Here is a 25083-nt window from a genome sequence, read left to right as displayed (position 1 = left end):
TCTTACTTAAGAGTAAACAGAAAAAACCTATTTATTCTGGGTTTTGATAATGTGCTTTGCTTATTAAGAAATGGATCGCATTTTTATTATGGTCCACAATATAATGTGGAAGTGATAAGAAACTAAACTTGTAAATATTAAAAAAGAGCAAGTTAAAAATATGATTTCATTTTTATTCATAGCATTTTTGGCACGATTATACATAATTTTGTCTCTCAAAAAATGCTTTACTTTGTAAAAGGTCATGCTCAGAATAAAATCATTGATCTCTTTCTTCTGTGAACACCAAAGCAATGTTCAAATGTGTATGCTGGCCACTGATGGTTAGTAGTGATGCCAAAGCCAAGCATTTGTTACAGTAGGCACAAAAACAATCAATTAATAAAAAGAGATGTAAACCCATACATGGTCCGTCAGAACCCCAGCATGCATTGCCTATCCGTTTTTTCCTTAACCTCTTCAGTATGAAAAAGCAATCAGAATGATGGCAATATACCTGCAGGACATATACAATGACAATGTACGCCTCCAAATACCAGGCCGGCCCCTACCTCAGGTGAACTCTGTCCCTGCTTATCTTATTCAACTTTTAACCCTAAAAATATGTATTTTTTCTCTGGCCTTACAGATGGCAGATGTTCTGAGAGTGATCATAATCCCTTTCTCTCTCAAATGGACCACAGATGGGTGCTTGGCAGGGAAGCCCATAATACACACTGCTTCAAATATAAAGGGGGCCTAAGAATAGGTTTCTCTGATGGACTTGCAGAAATAACAGCATATTGGCCCCCAAGTTATTTCTGCAATGAAGTCAGAAACAATGACATACCAAAAAAAAAAAAATACAGATCCAGCCATCATTCCGAGTTCTTATGCAGACTTCATTAAGATTTCCAAGAATATATTTAGACCTGTGGCTTCAGGCAAGTAAAATGGGCCACGTCCTTGCAAACCTTGGTTGCCTGATAACTGTAGGGATAAGAAAAGATCTCTCCTGGAAGCGTCAAAACACTGGACAGTGGATGTTACTGAAATATGGCTAAGGCACCGGGAATACAAGTCATCTTTAGCAGCTAAGAGGATTGAAACAGCTAATGAATGGGAATGCACTCTGTGAAGCAGAAGTGAGGTCTGACTCTAAAGCTTTCTGGAACATTTTGACTAAGAATACAGAAAGCTTGAATATTGGATGTTCACCAAGCCCCAGAGATCTGTACTGCTAAGGAGATCTGGATAAAACAGTTAAGAAGTTTAGGTACCAATGACACAACCATGAATAACAAAGAAAAGGACTAGGATTAGCCCAGGAAATGGGGAGTGTCTGGAACTGCTGACGCTGAAGGAGCTGGTATCGGTTCTGCATAGACAAACCACTGACACCTTATGTGCTTTGTTTTAAAAACTAACAACATAATCATCTAATAATGTTAATAATACAAACCTCACATCCACTTCAGTGAGCAACTAGCTCACTGCGTCTAGCAAACAATGGCTCCAGCACCTGGTGCACACTGTATCCAGCATAAAATGGGCATTCAATCACTACAACAATGCCTAGCACGTACAGTACAGGGTGTCTGGCATACATAGCAAAGAATACCTAGAACACACTAAACACAGCAACTAGCCCACAGCTCACATTGCACCAAGCATTGGACAGCTAAAATAGACAGAACATCTAGGGCACAATAAGTGCACGCAACACATGTTGCACTAAAAGATGTAACATAGTGAATACTCAATAACAATAGGTTATGACGAGTCATGTTTGACAAATGCTTCAGTTGCTTTTCCTGATCCACCCCTCCATGCTACCCCTCCATCCCACCACTTTTTTCACTCCATGAGTCATTATTGATGAGATTTGGCATTCATAGCACGCCTTTAAACAGGTGTTTCTAGGCGCGACAAGACAAGGAGGGGGGGAAACAGAGGGAGGACAAAACAACGATCTTACAAGGGTTTGTGTCATTCAGATCACGCAAGTGCAAAGAAGCGGATGGGGATAAGTGGGAGGGTGGGTGGTAGTTAGAGAAGTGCAGGTAATCAAAAAGTGAAGCCAGCAGGTGGCACAGTGCAAGTAATTATAAAGTGCAGCCAACGGGTGGCTCATAAGTGCAGCAAGAAGGGACTGTATGGTTACAGGTACAGACCACAAGTGCTCGGGGAGCCAAGAGACAGTGCGAGATGCAACTGGACATGGAGGGACCTGGCCCAAGTTCAGAGGGTGGCCAGGTGACCAGTGCATGGAACAGACAGGTAATCAGCAGGGGAGAGGAAGACAGAAAGGGGAAGCAAAGAAGGTCTTGGGTTGCTTCAGGAACTGGACGTGGTTCTGCTCAAGTTTGAGAGGCTGTTCCAGAGGGAGGCTGTTCCAGAGGGAGGCCTCAGCTGAAGAAAGGGATCTGCCCCCAACTCTCTGCTTGGAAAAGCGACTGACCCTCAGAGAGTTGGAGTTGGATGAGAGGAGAGCTCGAGAAGGTAGATGTTTAGGAAGAGAGTTGGAGGTAGTGCGGTCTCAGGCACAAGAAAACCTTGTGGACGATGCAAAGGGTCTTGCACTTGATCCTTGCCACCACTGGGAGCCAATGAAGAGATTTAAGGGCTGGAGAGATACGATCCCTGGGCTTGAGGCCAAGGATAAGTCTCGTAGTCCTGTGCTGAATAAGTTATAGAAGATGGAGAGTAGAGGCAGGAAGATTTAGAAAGAAGCTGTTGCAGTAATCCAGCCTAGAGAGGACCAGGGCTCTGGAGACAGTGAGCTTCTGGGGGAAAGTGTGGAAAGGAAGAATACCTTTGGAGGAGGTACAGCTGATAGTTTGACTTCTTAGAGACGTCGGAGATGTGAGGATAGAAGGAAAGGGTGGAGTCGAAGATGATCACAAGGTTCTTAGCATCACGGGTAGGAGCAGGAAGAGGGCCCAGAGTGGGCCGCCAGAGAGGGAGGAAAGGAGGGACCTGGTGTTCCGATGAGGAGGATCTCCTTTTTTTTTTTAAACTTCCGTTTTTATTGGCATTTTAAATTTTACAAACAAACCAGGAAAAAGAACAGTGAAACCCCCACTCTCCCCCCTACCCACCCTCCCCACCCCTGGATTCCCCCGCCCTTCCCCGTGTCCAGTTCAGAGTGCTCTTCTTGGGAGACTCACGGAGATGCCTCCGTCTCCCTTGTCACAGAGTTGTTGCGATGCATAACCACGACATCAGTTGGCTGGCTTCTGCCATTCCCCGGGTCCTAGGGTCCCAAATTTGACTGACCTGCAAGATAGAGTCAATCCCGTCGTCTCCAGGGTGGGGGGCGTTTCGGTGGGTTCAGTGCACATTCCATCCCCAGGATTGCTGGACACCCGACCAGTCCGTGAGGAATGAGCCAATATTGTTGTTTACCATGGCTGTCAATTTGTCCATCAAAAACATATTTTAGACCTTTTTCAGCCAGTCCTCCTTCGAGGGGGCCTCTGGACTTTTCCATTTTTGGGCCAAAGCCACTCTTCCAGCCCTTAACATAGTTTCCCACATCCTAGGGTATCGGTGCACCTCTGTGTCCTCTGGGGGGAGGCCCAGCAGCATTGTCAGGGGATTAAGTGGTATACGGACCTCGGTCACTTCCTCCATCCAGTCCCTCACTTGCTCCCAATATGTTTGAACCTTCGAACAGTGCCACCACATGTGGCTTCTGGTCCCCGTCTCCCCACACCCTCTCGGGCACCTCGACGACACTCCCGGGAACATTTTGGACAATTTTGCGGGGTCTCTGTGCCATCCCTGCATGTCAGCAGTGAAAAGATTTCCGTGAAATGCAATTTTAAATATCCTGGCCCAATCATCTTCAGAGATTTCGGCACCTGCCAGGCCTTCCCAGAACAAGCGAAAACTCCTCCTGCCCTGAAGGTTGTACGTGTTTAGGACCCTGTACAAACTTGAGACCGCCCCCTTCCTGGAGGCCGCCAAATCGAGGAGCTTCTCAAAGGGGGTCAACTGTCTTCGGAGATTGGTGCCCCATGATGGGTCACAGAGGATGCCCTTCAGGCGGAGGTATTCGAAGATAGATATTGAGTCACGACCCAGTGCCTCCCTGAGCTCCTCGTAGGGTAAGAATTCACCGTCCCTGAACATCTGCCCCACCCATTCCATCCCCTTGTCTGACCAGATCTGGCAGTGCCTGAACCCTCTTCCTCCCAGGTTGATGGGGTGTCCCCAGAGAGATGACATTGGAGACGGCCATGTGGTGAGGTGAGCGGTCTGAGGGCCTTCCTTCCAGATGTCCCATAGGACTCCCAGGGTCGGGTGAGCCCGTAAGCGTCTTGGGATTTCCCTGCGAGGCGTCCACAGGAGGTCGCGGACTTTGTGGGGTTGGGCATCCATATCCTCCAGGTAAGACCAGTACGTTCTCAGCCCCTCCTTCATGTGTTCCAGAAGGACACGCAGTTGGGCAGCACAGAAGTAGAGATGAAAGTCTGGCAGCCCAAATCCCCCCTCCTCCCTAGGTAGGGTCAGGACGGCCCTTCCAGTTCTCGGGGTCTTGCCTTGCCACACAAAGTCACGATTGTAGGTCTTTGAAGTTCTGTGCCGGGACCCTGGTCGGGAGTGCTGTGAATAGGTACAGGAGCCGTGGCAGGACATTCATTTTGACGGCCGTCATTCGGCCATACCACGAGAGGATAATTTTACCCCATCTCCTCAAGTCTGCAGTGATCTCCGTCATCATGGGACCATAGTTGGCGGAGCCCAGATTCGACATATCTCTGGTGAGGAGAACCCCCAAGTACCGTATAGCGACCTTCTCCACCTTGATCCCGTGGAACATATTCAGGGGGTCGAGTACCGGGTCTATTATTCGCATTGGGAGCAGGACTGATTTTGCAGTGTTTATTTTTAGGCCCGAGAATCGACCAAATGCTGACACCAGGGCCAGGGGGGGGGGGGGAGGGAAGAGCCCGGATCCACTAGGTAGGCCAAAATGTCATCCGCAAACAGGGAAAGCTTGAACTCGATCTCTCCCCTTCTTATTCCCCTAATGCCCGGGTGAGCTCTAACCGCAATTGCCAGGGCCTCCATGGTGAGGACATAGATCAGAGGGGAGAGTGGACACCCCTGCCTTGTCCCTCGGGAGAGGGGGAATGACCCAGACAGTGTCCCGTTTACCTGTACCCTCGCTGTGGGGGCTCTATAGAGTGCAGTTACCCATCTCATGATGTGGGTCCCAAAGCCCATTCTTTGAAGGAGAAGCTCCATATAACGCCACTCGACCCGGTCGAAGGCCTTCTCCGAGTCTAGTGAGAGGCCACAAGCGTCAAGTCCCAATGTTTGGGCAAAGTGGAGCAGGTCTAGGGTCTTGCGGATGTTATCCGAGTCCTGCCTCCCGCTTATGAAGCCCACCTGATCCCCGTGGATTAACTTCGGCATTATGCCTTCCAGCCTTTTCCCCACCACCTTGGCCAGGATCTTCACATCAACATTTAACAATGATATGGGCCGATAGGAGGAGCATTCCGAGGGGTCCTTCCCCTCCTTGGGCAGGACTGCTATCACGGCTCCCATCATAGACTCGGGGAGTATGCCCCCGTCCAGCACTTCGTTAAAGACCCGCACCAAGTATGGGATCAAAGAGGACCGGAACTTTTTGTAAAAGAAAACTGTGAAGCCATCCTCCCGGGGGAGGTTCCCACCTTCATCCCAGAGATCACCTTGTCCACCTCTTCCTCAGTGACCGGGCCCTCTGTCCCTTCTGCCATTTCCCTTGAGAGGGATGGAATCTGTATTGAATCAAGGAAGGTTTCTATCTGTCCATCATCTCCATCATATTCTGAGAAATAGAGGGCTGTGTAATATTGGCGGAAAGCCTCACCGATATGGGGGGGGGGGGGGAGTCGTTGCCAAGGCGCCCCTGAGCGTCCCTCACCTCCCTCACCCTTCTATTCCTCTGAACCTCCCTCAACTTCCAGGCTAGGATTCGGTCCGCCATGTCCCCCTTCTCATAGTATTTTTGTTTAGTTAGTTGGAGGCACCTTTCTGTTTTATGTAGGAGCAGATCTTTAAGCTGTAGCCTACAGTCTTCGAGGGCGGCCACCCGGTCACCCTCTAATGGGCGCCCCGGAGAGCTCGCCGGTTGGAGGCGGGATATCCTAACTCTCAGGGCCTTCTCCTGTATCTCCCTCTCCCTTTTCTTCTGGGACCCCAGTTTTATGAGGACCCCTCGCAGGGTCGCCTTGAAGGCGTCCCAGAGCGTGTGAGTGGCGACCTCCCCGTTGTCGTTTAGGTCAAAGAACTCTGTTATGGAGTCCAAGACCTCCTGAAAGAGGGCCCCATCCTTTAACAGAGCGTTGTTGCACCTCCAACGCCCTCTGCGCTCCCTACACCACCCCAACGCAATTGTAACTTTAACCAAATCATGGTCTGACCAGGGTACAGGGTCTATTCTGTAGCCTGACACATATGGACTGAGTGTCTCCTCTACCAGGACGTGGTCTATTCGGGAGAAGGAGTTGTGCATGGCTGAATAATAGGTGAAGGAAGGGATTCCCTCTCTGGGAAGAGGAATTGTGTCAGTTAGGCCCAGTTCGTTTACCCTCTGGAAAGATTTTGCCATGGCTTCATCTGTAGTTCTGGGAGTGAGGGGGTCTACCCTTCTCCTATCCATAGTCTGGTCAAGGACCATGTTGAAGTCTCCCCCTACCACTAGCGGGCCTTGCACGAATAATCTGATCCTATCTCTCACAGTTTCCCAAAATAGGGCCTGTCCTTCATTGGGGCCATACACTACAGCCAGAGTGAGGGGGGAGCCCCGTAGGGTGCCCCTGACCAACAGGTATCTTCCCTCCGGGTCTTTTTGGATGTCTTCCTTCTCAAACCCTGCATCTCTAGCTACCAAGATGGCTACCCCTCTCTTTTTGGCCCTATGGGACGCATGGAAGACCTCCTCGATCCCCCCCCCCCGCAACCTGGGCTCCTTTCCCCTTGCCCAGTGTGTTTCCTGCACAAACAAAAAGGTCTAGTTTAGCCCTCCTAAACTCCCTGCAGATCAGGGACCTCTTCGATGGGGTATTCAAGCCCCGAACATTCAGGGTGCCCACCCACAGGGCCGGCGGACCATCAGCCATTGTCTATGAATTCTATTCTAACGGATGGTTGCCTCGCAACAATTCTTCTCTCGAGCTCCCCATAAATTGTCTTATGGACACTCCTGACATATTTCCCCAACTGACCCCCAAACCCCTTCCTTAACAAACAATCCCCAACTTGTTTCCGTCCCCCCACCCCGTGCCCCGGCGTCCAGCCCGATAGTTCAGCCATCACTGGCACTTTGGCCGGACCACCAGCCTGCCCCTCTCGGCCAGGCGATCATTAACAAGCACATTATCATGAGCCCCCCCCCACTCAATCCCCTTCCCGATTTTACCCACCCAACTTGCTTTGCATGGGGCTTCTAGTTTCCTCCTCTTCTCCTTTCTTTTGCCGGACTTCTCACCCTCAAGTAAACCCGTGTCCCCTGGGGAGCTCCAGAGGCCGCGTTCACACTGGGACTGCCCAGCTACTGCCCCTCAGAGTCGTTCTGCTGCCCCTCTTTCACTGGGGAGGGTGTATTTATTCTCCTGAATTTTCTCGCTCCTGACTTTTTCCGTCTTTCTCTCGGTGGGCCCGGGCCTCCAGCTCCGACCCCGGCCGGCCCCCGTGGCTCCTGACGGGGCGCTGGATCAGAGACATAGTCCTGGATAGCCCCCTTAATATCTTCTTCCGAGATCAATGTCGTTCTCTGGCCCAGGTACTCGAATGTAAGGGAGAAGGGGAAGCCCCATCTGTATCGCACTCCCTTCTCCTTCAGCAACTGCGTAAGGGGGCGGCACATCCTCCGTTTGGCCAGGGTGTACGCTGAGAGGTCCTGGAAAATGGAGATCTGGGAGTTGTTGTATGTGATCTCCTGGGCCCTCCTGGCGGCCTCCAACACCCGCGTCTTTTCCAGATAGTAATGGAACCGCACCAGAATCGACCGGGGGCCCCCTGCTCGACCTCCCGCTCTATGTATCCGATCGAATATGGGTTCTGTAGTCATCTCTTCTTCAAAGAGGAGGGCAATTATGTTACGCACCACACGGGTCAGCTCCCTCTCCGTCTCCCCCTCCGTCTCCAGGACCCCAAAGATCCTGAGGTTGTTTCTCCGCTCCCTGTTCTCGAAGTCATCCATCTGTCTTGACCTCTCCTCCTCCCTTTTTTCCAGGGCAGCTAGCCTCATGTTTACCTCTACTTCCAGGGTGGCCGCTGAAGATTGGTTGGATTCGACCTGAAGGAGTCTGTCCTCAACTTTATCGACCCGGTGGTCCATTTTTTCAAACTTTTGGGCAATGTCCGCCCGCATATCTCGGATCTCTTGCAATATGGAGGCGAAGCCCCGCTCCATTGCGGCCGTGGAGGGTGCAGGAGGTTTCAGATGGGCCATTCCCTCACCGTGGGGTGGTCCTGTAACGGGGGGGTCCGGGTCTCGGTACCGATATTTTTGCAGGTTCTGCTGCCAGTCCATTAGGTTGACCCCCGGCACCTCGATTTTATTTATTAGAAAGTTAATTTCCCTCTAGTGTGGGGGAGGGGTGCTATTGCCTCCGCGGGGTGGTATGCTGTCTTCTTTTCGTTGGGGGTCTCTCCTGGCAAGGTATACCCTCCTCACCCCTTCCGAGCGGTCTTACTGGTCCTTGATTGATGCCCCCCAGGCGGGCACTCGCCCCACCAGCCTCGGGCGGGGGCCTCACACCCAGGGTGGCCTCCGCTTTACCACCGCAATACCTCCTGTACTCCTCGATTGTATTTTCGCAAAACGATACTTCCCCTCTGGAATGGGTGAGGGGTGCTTTTGCCTCTGCAGGGTGGTGTGGTGATGTTATTTCATTGGGGGCCTCCCCTGGGGGGTTACACCTTCCCCCACCCCTCCTGGGTGTTCAAGTTGCTCCTTAAGAGTTGCCCCCGGGCGGGCACACGCCCCATCTGCCCACAGCGGGGGCCACACACCCGGGGGGTGGGGCGATAGCGGGTCCTGTAGTGTCCCTTAGGCGCCCACTGGAGTGGGGGGGAGGGGCGCTCTGTGCGACCACGAGGCGGCGGGTCACGGCCCTCAATGGGACGGCGTGGGCCTCTGGTGTCCTGCCCGCGGCCCACGCAGGGTCCCGCTGGCGGTGGAAAAAGAGGCCCGGCCGCCCCCCCTCCGTGTCTCGTACCCGTCAGGCCGCGGCTCCCCGAGCGGCCTCGCGGCTTCCCTCGGCGCTCCTGTTCAGCGGGAGTCTCCTCACCCCGAGGCGTCCCGGCGGCTCGCGCCTCCTGAAGGGGGAGGCGAAGGCCAGCGCCGACGGGTCCGCTCGCTTCTCCCCATGCTCCGCACAGGGCTGTGCTCTCGGCCTCCTGCGACGGTCCCGCTGCCGCCGCCGCGTCCGTGGAACTCCGTCGTCCGACGGTTCCCAGGCCCCGTTGTTTCGCTCCGCAGGGGTGCTGGGGGGTCGCCGCTCCAATCGACCCGCTTGCGCTCCGTGGGGGAGGTCTCGGGGGGGCTCAGACCCCGTACCGACCGGGCCTCAGGAGGAGCTCGCAAATCAGGCTGCCATTGCCTGTGTGCCCCCTGGTGGCCTCCAGGATCTCCTTCTTAGTGGAATTAAGGCAGAGATCATTGGCGGCACACCACTCCTGAATTGCGGACAGACATGCTGGAATGAGAGAAGGTCCTATGGTTGCCCAAAGGAGTCCAACAGCATGTATTAGACATGAATTAAATCTGCCATCTATAAATGCAGGAATATGCTGGAACATGCTATATCACAAAATGATGATGGAAATGGTATTGCCAGAATTCAAGATAATACAATCCTAATGCTGTGGGCTGAACATTGTGAGAAACCGATGCAAGATTTCCACATAGACATGCTACAAACAGACCCGAAACAAGCCCAAAATGTTTTTTTTTTTTTAAAACTAATAAAGAAAGATACTGGCTGCGTGATTGGATTAATACAGGAGAACAGAGAGCTAAACACAAAATCATGCAGCTAGTACCAAGCGAACCAAAAAGTCTAAATGAGACGCCGAGATATCTGGAAAGATATCTCGACAAGCAGCGCAAATTAATATACATGAAATTCCACCTCAACTCGTTTAAGACTAAAGATATTTTCTCTCATTGGACAAATAAAGAGAATAAGGACAGAAAATGTAGATTGTGCAATAATCAAGACAATAACATTTGACGTTATTTTGTACTGCTCTAAGAACTGAAAGAACAAAGCAGCTAGGAAACATTATGGCAGATTACCAAACGTTGAATGCTGAAGACTGTTTCGAAGACTCAAATAGAAAATTAACAATTGCTCTGACTTCCTTTCTGGAGGACATAATAAGACTGTTTAAAGAGAGATCAATTGTCATCTAAAACAAAATAACTAATTTAATGCCATTTTGTGTGATTATTTAATTGTAAATTGTAAGCCGATACTGGAGAAAAAGTATAAATTGTAAGGGTGTGATATTTTAAAGGTTTGTAACAAACCATATAAAATAAAAATAAGAGAAGGAGTAGAGACGGCTGACGAGCACCTGAAAGAGAGCTGGATGTCATCTGCATAACACTGAAAGTTGGAGCAGAGAGCAGCGATGCAGTGGGAAAGAGGTGGCAGGTATTGGTTGAACAGCCAGGGAGAAAGGTTAGACCCATGGGGAACACCACATGTAGAGAGAGGAAGGACCCCAGCTGGACCCAATAGGGTACATCAGTGAGAAAGGAGGTCAGCCAGGCCAGGGCCTGATCAGTGATACCGAGGCGATTAAGCAGGATGGCATGGTTGACCCTCAAAAGCAGAAGAAAGATCAAAGAGAATGAGGACAGAAGGAAGGTTAGAATCAAGGTTAGAGAGCAGGTCTTCAAGGATGTTCAGGAGAGCAGTTTCCGTGCTTTTGGCTGCTTTGAAGCCAGACTGGTGGTCATGGAGGCAACCAACAGATTCAGTGTGACGATTAGGCTGGGAGATGTCTAGCTTTTCCAAGAGTTTGCCCAGGAAAGGAGTGATGGAGATCAGGCGATAGTAAGCCGGAGCGGAAGGATCGTCAGAGGGCTTCTTTAGGGGGGGGGGGTGCACAAGGGAGTGCTTAAGGGTGAGGGGAAGGGTCCAGTGGCAAAAGAGTGATTCCACAAATCGGCCAAGGCTGGAGCAAGGGTGTCGATGTGGTCCTTGATGGTTCTGGATGAACAGGGAAGAACCTGTTTAGACAAGACTTTCATAGATCGGACGAGACAAGAAACGTAGTCAGGGGTGAACAAAGGAAAGAAGAGAAGGGAGGAGGGGAGGAGGCCACAGGCAGGGCAGGATTGGAGGGAGAGGAGGAAGAGTAAGAGAGGGTGGACAGGATGTCCTGAGTTTTAGTGATGAAATGGGAGGCCAAGCCCGTGCAGAGGGCCTGGGATGGAACCGGAGTGGTAGAAACTGCAGCAGGATTGGCCAGCTTTTTGCGATTTTGAAGAGTTTGGCTGAGTTGTTAGATGCCGCATAGACGCGGGTTTGGATGGGTGCTCTCTTCTTGGCAAGGACAATGTCTGTACTGCCTTTGGTTCAGTCGGCAGGCCAGTTTGTCAGAGGGTGCACCCGTTTGCTCTCCAATTCCTTTCAGCCACCCTGTACTTGCGTTTGACGGTGATGAGATTGGAGTCATACCAAGAGTTGCACTTGGATTTGGGCTTCAAGCGGATCATGACAGGGGAAAGTACATCAAGAGATAGAAAGATTAAGGTTAGATAGGGCTGTGTAAGGATGTGAGTCAGCCAAAAGGTGCAGAAGGAGGAGAGAAAGTAGCGGCGAAAGTCTCAACTGACACATGCTTCATTGGTCGGATGACCGAGAAGGTAGGTGGCAGTGCCCGAGACGGCTTGGCCTGAGGGGTAGAGAGAGAGATGGGAGGAAAGGAGAAAGTGATCACTCTAGGAGAGAGGAGTGGTGAGGGTGTTGGAGAGGGGGAGGTCTGAGGAGATCAGAACATCCAGGGTGTACCCTGAAAAGTGAGTCAAGCTAGAGAGAAGAGGAGAGGGATAGAGATAGAGATAGTAAAAAGAGTCCTGCAGAAGGACATGAAGTATCCAAGTGGATGTTAAGGTCTCAGAGGAGGAGAAGTTGAGATGTAGAGGCGAGGAGGGAGGATGAAGGAGGGAGGAGGGAGGAGATGTCCGCCCACTTCCAGCTGGGAAACGCCCTAATCCCTACTCTTCCTAAGGTTAAAATCCTGGGTGTGGTTTTGGATCAATCACTCAATATGAAATCTTACGTGGCCAGTACTGTATCTTCTGCCACCTATTATATTAAACTACTGTCCCACCTGCGACCTTTCATCTCTCAATCCAACGCAGAGACCATCGCTAGAGCCATTATTGGCTCTAAATTGGATTACTGTTGCAGCTTTTTAACAGGCTCCAGTAAAAAACCATAAATCGTCTTTAGGTGGTCCAAAACGGAGCAGTCAGAGTGGTATCGGGTCTTACACTCAGGGCACACGTGTCTGAGGCACGGAGAGCGCTACACTGGCTGCCTGTAGACTCAAGAATCTTTTAGACTCATGGTCATCACATTCAATTGCCTTAAGGGCAAGATACCCGCCTGTCTTCAAAGGTATATTGGAATAAAATCATTGATTAGAAATCTTCGGTCTAATGACCAGAACTTGCTCCACCAGCCCAAAGGTAAAAGTAAAAAAGCACAATGTGGTACCTTTGCCTTGCAGCACCGGCGCTCTGGAACACTTTGCCAGACCAACTGAGAAACTCAGCAGCTCTGGGCTCCTTTAAGAAGGGCCTTAAAACTTTCCTCTTCAAATAGTCGCACTCAGTCTGCGGTTCCTTTCCTTAGATTTCCCGGCCGACTCTCTCATTCTTTTTTGTGTCTTGTCTGCGCCCTCAAACCTATGGGTCTATGGTTGCGCTCTACAAATGTAATTAAGTAAAAGTAAAGAGGAAGGAGGCTACGTGGCTGGGCGGCTGGTAGATAGTGGGCACAGGGAGAGAAAGCCCAGGAGAGATAGAGAGCCTGCAGACCAGGCATTCAAAGGAGGAGTAGTCCTGCAAAGGAATGACAGAAGCAGGGATCCACTCCGGGAAGTTCAAGGCTACACCCCCACCGGGACGGTTGGTTCTGGGCACAAAGAGGATCTTGTAGTCATCAAGAAGGAGAGTGTCAAAGCTCGTGACACAGCTGGCCGTGTACCACGTCTCGATCAGATCGTTTACATCCAGATCGAGTTCTTCCAGGAGACAGCAGATGTCAGAGGAGTGTGACAGCTGAGCAAGAGTTGAGAGTAGCAATCTGGAACAGGTTGGCCCCTTTGAAGGACTTCCGTGGAGGGGTACAGGTCAGAGGTAAACCCTGCGGAAGTGTTGTAGGCGCCCGAGGATAGGCAGAGGAGGGAGGAGGAGGAGGAGGAGGAGGGGGAGGGGGGGGAAAGGTAGCCAACGAGTAAGAGGTGGGTGCCAGAGGGTGGCAGAGGAAGGAGGCAAGAGAGTGGCCGGAGTAGCAGCAGAGGCAGCTGTAGAGGTGGCAGAGGAGCTAGAGGGGAAAGAAGGGACAGCAGGAGAAGAAATTATGTTGATAAGGCACAGGAAGCGTCTATCAAAAAGGAGGAGGTTGGCATGAGGCCCTGAGACCAGGACGGTTTGGTTTAGGTAAACATTAATGATGGTCTTAAATGGAGTGAAAGGTAGCCAGGAGAGCCTCCCACTGGGTGTCACCATTAATGGGTGAAGAGGAAAAAGGAGCGAGGACAGGGACCAAATTGGGAGGCTGGGGGAGTCGATAGGCCTGGAGAGGGAACGACAAAGAGGATGTCTTAAGGGTCTGTCTGGAGTAAGCACTAGTGTAGTTATCAGCGATAGGGAGGCCTGGGTTGGAGACCAGGATATCCCTTTTGTACTTCTTCCTGCCAGACCTAGTGAGAAGGATAGGTAACAGGAACATCACCTTCGGATAGATTTGTTTTGTCGCAGTAGTTTCCCCAAGGCTTCAGCTCCAACTGCTCGCAGGTTATTTCCCTTCAAAGAGAATAAAACAGTGAGAAATTAAGTTCTGACCTACTACAGATGTCAGTACATCGTGAAATGTGAATCATAGGTCTGGGGGATGATACAAAGTGAGAAATAAGTTAAGATTTGATTTTCAGATCCACATAAGGGAGGACGGGAGCATGAGAAAAGAGTCTTCTAGAACTCTTTTATGTTTCCAATCTTGCCACCAGGCCTGTCTGGGTAGAATAATAAATGTGCCTTCAGTTCCAACTAAGAACTGACCTACCAATCGTTGAAACTGAATGGCCTGAGGTCTAATAATTTAAAATGCTTACAGAGCTATCCAAACAATTATTCACAGTTTATATATGTGTTTTGTTGATCATGGTCACATGTCACCCTGTGCCCCTTTAGAGTACCTGTCCACTAGGTGGATAATGTAAAGGTGACTGTTGGCTCTTTGGTTGGTTAGTTGCGGTGATATTTGAATCACCAGGAGATCAAGGGGAGCGACCATAAGAATATCCTCTTAATAGGTCACTCAGAGAGCAGGGATGTCTCAATTTGTGTGGCTAGTGGATGTAGTCTATGCCTCAGATCATCCATCTGTTAACAGCTAGACAATTATCTTTAGCCGCAGCAGAACGGATGCCTAAACAGCAAAGGGTGTACTGCAATATATTGACTTAATATTGAGGGTGCAGTAGGATAAGGGTGATCGTAAGTCAACAGATGTGAACAGGGTTTTTGACAGTGGTTAAGGTGTTCTGCTAGGTGAATCCCACTGTCCAGGAATTTGGATTGTTTGGAGGGTGAATATGGTATGAAGGAGTACGGCACCCTCCCCCCCCACCAAATAAGGGAGTGTGGAGGATTGCAGAATGGGCAGCGACATAATATAGGGCATGGAATTGTGCTATGTAAGGGAGGCATGGTATCACAAGTATGACACTGACAAGTGGGTATACGTTTCAATACCTTTATTCAATTTTCTGAGGTTTGGAAAAACTCTGTCTTTGCCCTATAGCTGTGATGGAAGTAGTCTCTACCATCAAATAACAAAGAACACAGTCCTAGTCAGTCTCTGTGAAATCAAAATGGCCTATACTAACAAAACCTTATGCCTGCCCGATCTCTTATACAAAAACGTGTGGAATGGGGAATATCTATGCAAAGGAAAAACAGTGTTATAAGTGACTGAGTCAGCTCTCCTCCCCACGTTGGGCAGCACAGAGTAAGGCGGCCCCCGTAGACAGAATGACACACTCTGGCTCTCAAAACAAAGACAGTTTAAAATGTGGATCGAGGCCCGCATAGTGTTCTACGTTAAAGTCACTTATTCCAGCGTTCCAAAGGTTCTTTCACAGTTCAACCAAAAAAGTGAATGTAGGTCTCCCTAAGTCGGGCTCGGACCTTTAACTGATGTCAAAGGCTTTCGAATGAGCGAGGCTTTTACTATAGACCTCCGCAGGACCACTGACTTTCTCTTCAGCTCACAATTGCCCCAGTGTCTCTTGGTCTTGGTAGTTCAATATCATAAGCACAAAAGTTGCAAGAAATATCTTCAAGCATTCACCTTTTCACTTCCCAGTTTGCTGGGGTTATTCTCGACCATTATGCATTTCAGAGTTCATTCACTTTGCCGCTTTATAACAAAACATTGCACATTTCGTGGAGGCCTTCAAGTGAGCCACATCCTTTCGCCGGACCACTCTGCTACTCTATCCCTGGCTTCAAGTTATCAGCCACTTCAAAGTTCAATGGTTAGCTTTCTTTTGCGTCTTTTCAGAATGTGCGCAACATTCACTTATGAGATACTTTTGCTGTTTCAATCTTTCCTCGACACAAACCAGCCTTTCATGTCTTTCACCAACTCACAGGTAGTGTGCGTTCCTTTCTTGCCTCTGCGGCTTTGATTCACGCGTCAAGGTTAATACCATAGGCTTGACCTCGCCAACTCTGCCGTTCACCTGGGCGGGTTGCGGGCGTCCTTGAAACACAATGCAGATTTCTTCTTGTGTGCGATTTGGCTTTCTCCAGGTTTCCTTCACGGCTTCCCGGAAGCAACAACCTCCTGCAGGGAACTTCAGCGTTTCTCTACCTTTTGCTCTTGTCCTTCATTGGTCGTCCTGCTCCAGTAGGTTCGGCTTCACCACGGAAGATCTGCCCTTTCTTGTGTTCCACCATGCTCAAAGTGTGCATCTATATTCCGCCTTTTATCCGTGCGGGGAGAGCTAATGGGTATCAGATGTATTTTATTAAAAATTTGCAGATCAGCTAGACATGTCCAAGGAGATATGTAAGGGTTAGCCTCTTTACTCTCAGTCGCCCTCTTCCTCGGCCTAGTGTTTGTGCAGAAATGGGGGGGCGGGCCGTCGGGACATTGGAGAATCATATCAAATTGGATCGGGCAGGTGTACGGGAAAGGGAAGGGGAGGGGAGGGGCTACCGCCTCTCACCATCGGTTGCCTCACCCCTACTTCCCACAAACTTCACCCACTGGTCCACCCCCAGGGTCTGCATCCAAAGGTGATGGCCATGCCCTGGCCACCTGGAAGAGAGATCCCAGGGGACAAGTAGGCAAGGCACCCTTTGGTTTCACACAGCTAGGACCCCGGGTGTTGGGGGCGGGAGAGCATAGTGAAAGGGCAGGAAGGTAGGTACTAGGGCAGAAGTCAGAGAGCACTACTTCACTCCCAACACAAAATTTGCAGGCAGACCCTTCCTGCTACAATGTTCTATTTCCCTTGGTAATTGATACATTTGCCTGCAGAGCTCTGACAAAGAAAAAGCAGACGCAAGGTAGTGCTGGAGGCATATAACAAAACAAAAAAAGAGAAAAAGAAGACTAGGGGCATCATGCTGTGAGGGAATGGCCTTCCTAATATGCTAAAGGCCGGAGCCAGGCACTCCCACATAGAACTTGGTCCCTAACATGGATGATCATGCCACATTTCCCTTACTTCACAGGGCAGATACTACTTTAGAAACCAGTTAATTGGCCATGCTAAGCAATTTAACAAATGAATCATCTCAATGTGCAGACCTCAGAAGGAGACATTAACAGGCAGAGAGGAAGGTCATCTGGTTTGGAGTGTCGGGGAGCAGTAAGATAGCTTTGGAGGGTATTCTTGTTAAAGACATTGTAGGTGAACTTTATGTTCCCCAGTATTCCATTCCTGTCTCAAGTTTAAGACACACCTATCCAACTTAATCCTTGTTCACCTGGAAAATACCACATTTAAAAAAAGAACTGCCAAAGGGTTGCCATATTGATGTTCAGCCACATCCAATGTAGTGGCCTTTCAAGAGATCACTTTTCTTGTTCTACGACATCCTGTGTCAATACTGTGGTGCTATTAGCAATAGAAATGGAAAGCATGCAAATATCACACCATTCTGTTTTATATACCATGTGGCAATGATGCATTCTAAGGGGCAGATTCACCAAAAGGAAAGCAGCACTTACACCAAGTCCACACACAGGAGTAAAAAATTACATGACCCACAAAAGGAAACAGGTGTAAATTCGTTTGGAAAAGATTTTCTGTCCCTCATATTTTTTCTTTGAAGATTAGTTACATGTTCTAGTTAATGTTCAGTTCGCTCCATAGGTCTTTAGCTTTGATGGGTACTGCTCAAAGATTACGAATAAAAAGAAAAGCTGAATGCACTTTTACTGTGCATTCAGCATGCACGGAAATGCTGCATCCAATTATACCAAACAAGGGGAGTGGGGTGACCCCTGCTTCCCTTGAACAGTACAATAGGTTCAGGGGGTTTGGAGGTGTCCCTGCTTCCAATAAATGGAGTCGGGCAGATAATAAAGAGTACCATTTTCTTTATAAAATACTATTTTTTTTTTAAAAAAAGGACTCTGCGGCTGAAATTCCGTCCCACTATAGGGAAAGGGAACTCGCAGCACATGAAGACGGGCAATGAAAGGGGAAATAAGGTAAATCGGCCCCCACAGGATGGGGGTAAAGTGAGTGCGGTAGACTGATCTGTGCGTTCAGTGCGCGCCTTCATTTTGGTCTTCGACATTTTTGTCTGCAAAATTACGGGGTGCACAGTGATCACAAAGATCCACTTTGATGGTCATTTAATCCTTGGGCATTATACCATAAATGACTTTCTGCCACTGGAGAAACATCTCCAGAATACAAAGATACTAAAGAATGCTAGTCTAGCTGTTTTTGATGAAACAGTAGGAGTGAATGGGTATCCAGCTATAGGAATCGATGCAAACCAGTACTATCATTTAGCTCCATAAGCAGCCAACTGTTTTTAACCAAAATGTTCCTCTCACACTGTTCACTTCCCCTCTGGGATATTCAATCACTTTCTTAGAAACCTGCTATTTGTATGTGTGATGTTGGTGTTTATAGGTCAAAAAAATGTTTCTGGAATTATTTTCTTCAGTTTGTAGCCAGTCTTACCAATATGTACTACTCTGCAATAACACTATAATTAAGGTATTCACAGTTACATGTAATGGTGTCACAGACAGTGAATTATTTTGTATTCAAGTATTTAGTGATAGTATCTACAGTGGTCGTATTGGAAATAGGATGGTTATAATACGGGTAACATCCCTGATCGTTTGAGGTGGGAACGAGTCCACTAAACAATTGTTTCGAGGGTCCCATTGTACCAGTGTCCTTACGTTACAATCCAATTAATAAATAGGGGTGCGGTGTGTGTGTGTGTAAGCGAGCAGAGGCCTGCACGGCAGAATGACACAGAACCACCCATATTGGTAACCGACAACGGGAACCAGGAGCCAGTGCAGCCGAGTGACACGGAACAGCCTGTATTGGGAGCTGACAGAGGGAATCTGGACTTTACGTGCTTGACTTTGGGGAAGACCTGAGGAAGTCAAGGCGGCTGACTATAGGCCCGCTCACAGCCAAAACCCCAGGGGCCCACTTACTTCGGGCATCCACGTTGAATCGGCCATTACGGCCGAAAAGAGGAGCAGCAGCTAACCCTACCCAATCTGCTCCAAGGGCACTTGCGAAGCACAACACACTCACCTGACCCCCATGTACTTACCATGTGCTCCCAGGGTACACGTCTCGCTCGGATGCGGGTACCGTGCTTCACGCCAGAGCTGCATAGTGAGACATCATGGCAAGCCGGGGACATTGGGGGGTGGGTGTTACAGGAGCCTGGGAGGGTTTAAGTAAACTTTGTTGATTGAGGCTCGGACTGGTTGAGGCCTTGCCAGCCCCTATATAACTGACAGGAAAGAAGGACTGAGTGGAGTTTTTTCTATTCCTTGCAGAACAGACGTGCCTCGGATGAGGGAACACCGACGGAGCTACACCGGACATATGAGGACTGACCCACGGGTCCTCCATTTTCATCCTTATTGCAGAACCCAAAAGAAGAAAGGGTTGCTAAGAGACAGACAAGTCCACGAGTCCCTGAGTCAAGGGAAATCTTTGTTTTCTTTATGTGAATAAAGCCATCATTTTGTTCAGGCAACTGACGTCTCCCTTCCTCATGATTACAGTGTACATTTCCAAGTATTGGATCTCTTTTAAAGATATGCCAATACCTTCATTATCTGTCCCAAATCTTTGATGCACTGTATCAAGTTACAAAAGGTTATCTCGATTTGTTTTGCTTTATGAGTGAGGAATCAAATTGGGTGAAGCCCTTAATCTTTCACATTTGCTTCATGAATTGGCTTCAAATACATTTCTGAGAGGTGTGGTGTGATACGAATGACCGAGAGGCAATGAGAATTGGGCAAACCAATTTTTCAGTTCTGGGGTGCTGGAGAGAGGCCCTAAAAATTGTTTTCCTATTTGGTGATGTTTTCTGTACAATTTATTACTTACTCATTCATAGTTTATTTACCATTCAATTGAAAATTACAATGGAAGTCATGATGAAAACACTGAAACAAACTATCAAATCAATATTCAGATAGAGTATTTGAACTTAGATAGTGAAGAGTATTTGAACTTAGATAGTGAAGAGTATTTGAACTTAGATAGTTACCCCTGGCAACGTTCTTTCGACTGGGTGTTCTTCCCACATATTCCTGGCCAATCGCAGCACAGCCTTTCACCCGGTATTCCGAGGCCTCTAATGTTGTACGTGCGTCTTTTTAAAGGTGGGTCTAAAGTAAATGTATTTACTGTATAGAAGAATCCATGTATTCCTTCGACCTATTAATTCTAGCTCATTCCCAAGTTCCGGACAAGAAACAAGGACACAATCAAATGTAGCAACTATGATCAGACCCAATGAGGGAAGATGTAAAACCTGCACACGGATTGGCTAGAGGAGAGGGTGCAGCAGGTTCCCAAGCCACAAACGAGTGAAACATATAACCGATAATTTTCATACCCATCACTTCAGAAACAAACAGAAGGCCACAGCTGGGTGGGAATGAGGCACTGTGTTACATCCCGATATCGTCCATTGACCTTGTGGTCCAGGTGGAGGAGGGTGTCTTTGGTGTACCCGAATTCAGAATCTTCCAACATGGCCGCCGGAGTGCTATGTGCAGTTCTAGTTTCTTTGGAGGGGCGTGCCAGGTGAAGGCCATCGCCCTTGCGTCAGCTGGGAGCAGCCGGAATATGGAGACACAGCGCGTTGCTTCGCTCTCACTATGGGCTTGTGAGTTACGTTTTCTTTATACTGTCCTCTGCTCCATATCCCCAGTCTCTCCAACTCCCTTTCTGCCCTCTCTCAGAGTGTTTCCTTCCAGATACTTCTTTATCAAAGCGCGCCCATCTACTGCCTCAAAGTGCCTAGCTCCAGTCAAACAGTAATTTTACTCGCATTTCCTCCAGAGCTTGCTGTACCTTGTAAGTCTGGTACCAATAGTGTTTCCTCTTATTGTAGTCCTTTCATATCCTGGACCGGTTATAGACCGATCCTTGGCCTAGTGACAGACAGCAAAAATCCTGCAAGTGACCAAATCTTCAACAAGGGTTCCTGTCAACACAGGGTTTTTTCCCTTTCAAGGGTTTCCCTGGAGTTTCTATGAGCCGGCTTGTTGATGCCCAAGGAACAGTAGAGATTTCAGGGAGGCTTTTCTAGTCACCAGTCTGGGGATCTCATCCCTGTGAGTACTTCTGTCTTTCAAAACGGCACGCGGAGCATTAATGTGTAACACGATGTGCAGAAGCATGCACAGAATTAAGTCAGTCAGGCAGAATACACACACTGCCCCCTGTCGGAAAACATCCACCAATGAGTGGAATCACAAGTACCAAACATCATGGTCACTTTAACCATGAATATGAAGAAATAGGTATTCATGAACATAGAAGCAATAAGGTGATTGACCAATGTAGGAAATATAACAAGTAATATATTAAAAGCTCCAATACTCAACATAGAGGGGGCAGCTGGGGGGTGGGGGGCCGAGGCCAGTAACACTACCGATGTGGACGCTTTGTTAATGGCCTATGTATGAAGCCCATCAGAAGAACGGAAATATAGCACTTCGCATCTGGTGTTATGGAGCGGAACCCCGGTAATGAAGGTGTGAGACGAATTTTGGCAGCTTTTGGGGTATGGAGCAGCATGGAGATTGGAGCGGGCACTGAGACCTGCGACCTCGCAGCAGCAACAGCACACTCCCAAGATGGCGCCACAGTGCCTTCAGCAAAACCCGGCGAGGACACTCGGGCACAGACAGCCGTGAAGGAGGCTGACTTTTAGTCGGACGGAGAGATGCATCCGAGGTAGCGTTCGCTGAATGTCCCATCTGCCTTCTTCCCCGCCAGACTGGATTTTAGTAAGCGTGCAGCCCCCGTTGGGGGGCTCCTACCTGTCTCTGACAAAGAGCACCTTACCAAGGAGAGACCGGCAACCCGTGATGAGCAGGATCTCTCCTGGAGTGCTGAAGCTCGGGCGGCGACACCCGCTCCCCCCTCCCCCTCTAGGGGACATCAATAGCCCACAGCACTGCTCTGGCACCTGCCCTGAGCCGGAGGCCCGTAGTCAGATGGAGAAAGGCAATTGAGTCATTGGGCGCAAAACGACCCTTATGCCCTCTTCCCCACCGGACCTGTTCACAGTGAAGTTGCAGCGCCAGGTAGGGGGCACAGATTGTCTACCGGGCGGAATGGTTTCCCCGAGAGGGACCCGCAGCGCATGTCGAGGGGGAGGGGGAAGCTCTCCTGAAATGCTGAAGCCTTGAGCAATAACACTGGCTCCTTTCCCCCACCAGGGGGCACCGACATCCCGCAGCATTACTCTGTCATCTACCAAGTGCCTAAGACAGCTGGGACTCTGCCCTTCTCCCACAGACTTCATCTTAGGCCGGTCTTCCCTCACAGAGGAGGACCAAGCGGCGGCCCCTTGCTCTACTGCTCCCAGCGGGGATTACCCAGTGCCGTGCTCTGCAGTCAATCACCCGTGGGACCAGGTGGTGGCAGAGCTACCTCCTACTCCTCCGAGGCACCCGATTGGGAACATTCCTGGGAAGAATCCCAGCAGATCAGATACAAGGATAACTCCAGCAAAGTGGGATCCCACACCAGGGATCGCTAGTATGACTTAACACCCTAAGGCCCAAAAGAACGCGGACATCTCCACCATGTTGCTCCCAGCGGAGGGGGGTAGGAAACCGGAGTTGCCATGGTCTCCGCCACGGACCCGGGAAGCCCGTCTGGGCAACTAGTCACCAAGGAGGAGTTCCGCAGTTGCACGGCTGAACTTTCTACCAAATTAGAGCACACTGATCAAAGGGTGGTGGAATTGGAACAAAGAATGGGAGACGTGGAGGAACATGCCCGGGACCATGCAACCACCCTAATGGAGGCTCAGCGGAAACTTCGCACTTTGGAGGACAAGAATGCAATTCTGCAATATAAACAAGACGACATGGAGAACAGGGCTCGAAGAAATAATCTACGGATTAGAGGAGTGTCCTCAACAGTCAAAGATTTGACAGATTATGCTGGGGATTTGTTTCAATCTCTCCTGCCGCATAACGATAAACCACTGCTTTTACTGGACCGCACAGATTGCGTACTCGCAAAGGGGCTGGACATAGAGCATCCTCCGGCCTTGATCACCCAATTCCACTTTTATACAACGAAGCAGGAGATTCTGGGGGTGGGTCGCACCTGGGACAAACTGACCTCTCAGGGCTCCCCCCTACAGATTTTCCAGGACCAGGCAACGGTCACAATGCAGAAATACACAGCTCTCCGGCCTCTAACAATTCTTGCGTGATCAAAAGATTAGGTACCGCTGGCTGTTTCCCACCTCTGTACAGTTCACATTTAAGGTCCCGGTCGATTTCATGCTTGGAGGATGCAGAGGGGATCCTGAACGCCTCTTCCCCGACAGGGAGGGCGGCTCCTCGGGGGGCTCCCGAGAGCCTCCAACTAAAGCACAACGCTCCACCTGGTCAAGCGTCCAGAAAGGCCGTAACTCGGGAAAACCTCTCCCACACCCAGTATTGCATCCATGAGCCTGCAAGTTGTGGTTGCTGAAAGGGCACCATGGGAATACTGATCAACGCGGTGCTAAAATGGGCTTCATGTGGCCCACGCCTGACCTCCAGGAGGACGTCACCTGAAGATCCTTGGGGCGTTTGCCTAAAAGGGGGCCGGGGGGGGGGGCAGAGATCCTGATGGCAAGGGGCATTCAGTTTGAGGAGTTGGACATTATTAGAGACCCTGGAGGTCAGTATATTGGATTGAAAGGTTTGCTCTTGGGTCAATTATACTCGCTAATCTAATTTCGATTTATGCCCCGAATGAGGAACAGGAACATTTCTTTAGACATCTAGAGTTGTCGCTCCTCCCCTTTGTAGAGGGCCGGATTGTTATGGGGGGGGCCTGTGGAGGGGGGCGGACTTAACAGCATCCCCGACCCCAACAAAGACAAAACACATACCCTCCTCCTCAAAGATTTCAAGAGATCACCCATAGCATCCTCCATTTCTTCAAATCCCTGGGAGTGGTTGATGCCTGGAGAGTATTGCATCCAGAAGAGCATTTTTCCTCATAGGTCCATTATTCCGCCTCTCGTATAGATCTGATCTTGGCGTCACCCCATTTATAGGTAAGGTGGCTATTGCCCCCAGGGTTCTTTCGGACCATGCCCCCGGTTCTTCTGCAAGTTAGAGTCTGCGATCTAGCCCCTGCTCTTCCCCCCCCCCAGGCCGCAATGGCACCTATATGATCCAATCTTAAACGATATGGCTCTCAGGGATTGGGTAGTGGAGGCAATAAAGGACTATTTCTGGGAGAACCCCACTGAACGGACGTTTCCAGCTACGACATGGGACGCAATGAAAGCAGTGGTCAGGGGAGTATTAATAGGCTCATACAGCTGCCGATCACAAATGGAAAAAACAAACCCGAGCCCAACTGGATCAAGAAATCTCAGAGATTGGGGGTAAATACAGGAGGGGTTGGTCCCCTAAACTCCATTGAGCCCTCTGCATTGACCGAAATAAACTAGAGGCCCTATATGAATAAGAGACGGCTCAGTCTCTGATGTCTATCAAACAGGGTTACTACTCTAAGGGCAATAAGGCACCCCAACTCTTAGCGAGAAAACTGCCTCATTCCAAAAAACGTAACTTTATTATAGGTCTTAGAGATCAACAAGGGGTAACTCAATATGGGGAGCAGATTAAGCTACAATTAGCGAAAGCTTACCTGCTGGAGATGTCAGCTTCGGTTAGATCAACCTCAGCCCAAATAAGTGACATTGAGGAAGCTGCCCCGCCTTATTTAGCCCGGGAGGAGATGGAGGCACTAGAGGCCCCAATTCTGCAGGAAAAGTTGGAGGCGGTAATAAGATCCTTGAAGTCTAGAGCTCGGGGCCCGATGGATTTTCACCAAAGCTTTATAAACTCTTTAGTAGCCAACTGTTCCCTCCTTTAACAGCCCTCTAATTCCTTTGGAGAGGTGGGTAGTGCAACTCCGTCCATACAAACTTCTGCCAGGATATTATTAAAACCCAGAAAGGATCTGAGGGAATGTGCCGCCTATAGGCCAATTTCTCTTTTGAATATCAATGGGAATATTTTCTCGAAAGTATTGGCAAACTGCTTAGCCACACTACTCCCTCCACTGATCCAT

The 25083-nt window shown here is 49.4% G+C and overlaps 1 protein-coding gene across 1 annotated transcript in view; it reads right to left on the bottom strand.

The window, feature by feature from the left end:
- LRRC45 (leucine rich repeat containing 45) overlaps nucleotides 1-25083 on the bottom strand; it is a 366996-nt gene that overhangs the window by 248192 nt on the left and 93721 nt on the right. Inside the window, exon 4 of the mRNA XM_069655316.1 lies at nucleotides 13965-14035. Coding sequence (XP_069511417.1) covers nucleotides 13965-14035 — 71 coding nt within the window. The remainder of the gene's footprint in view (nucleotides 1-13964; nucleotides 14036-25083) is intronic.

The sequence above is a fragment of the Ambystoma mexicanum genome, chromosome 3q (genome assembly GCF_040938575.1).
Source record: "Ambystoma mexicanum isolate Mex_15411 chromosome 3q, UKY_AmexF1_1, whole genome shotgun sequence".
Lineage (NCBI taxonomy): Eukaryota > Metazoa > Chordata > Amphibia > Caudata > Ambystomatidae > Ambystoma > Ambystoma mexicanum.
Note: the sequence above shows the minus strand (reverse complement) of the source record. Positions and strands in the feature narration are given on the sequence as shown.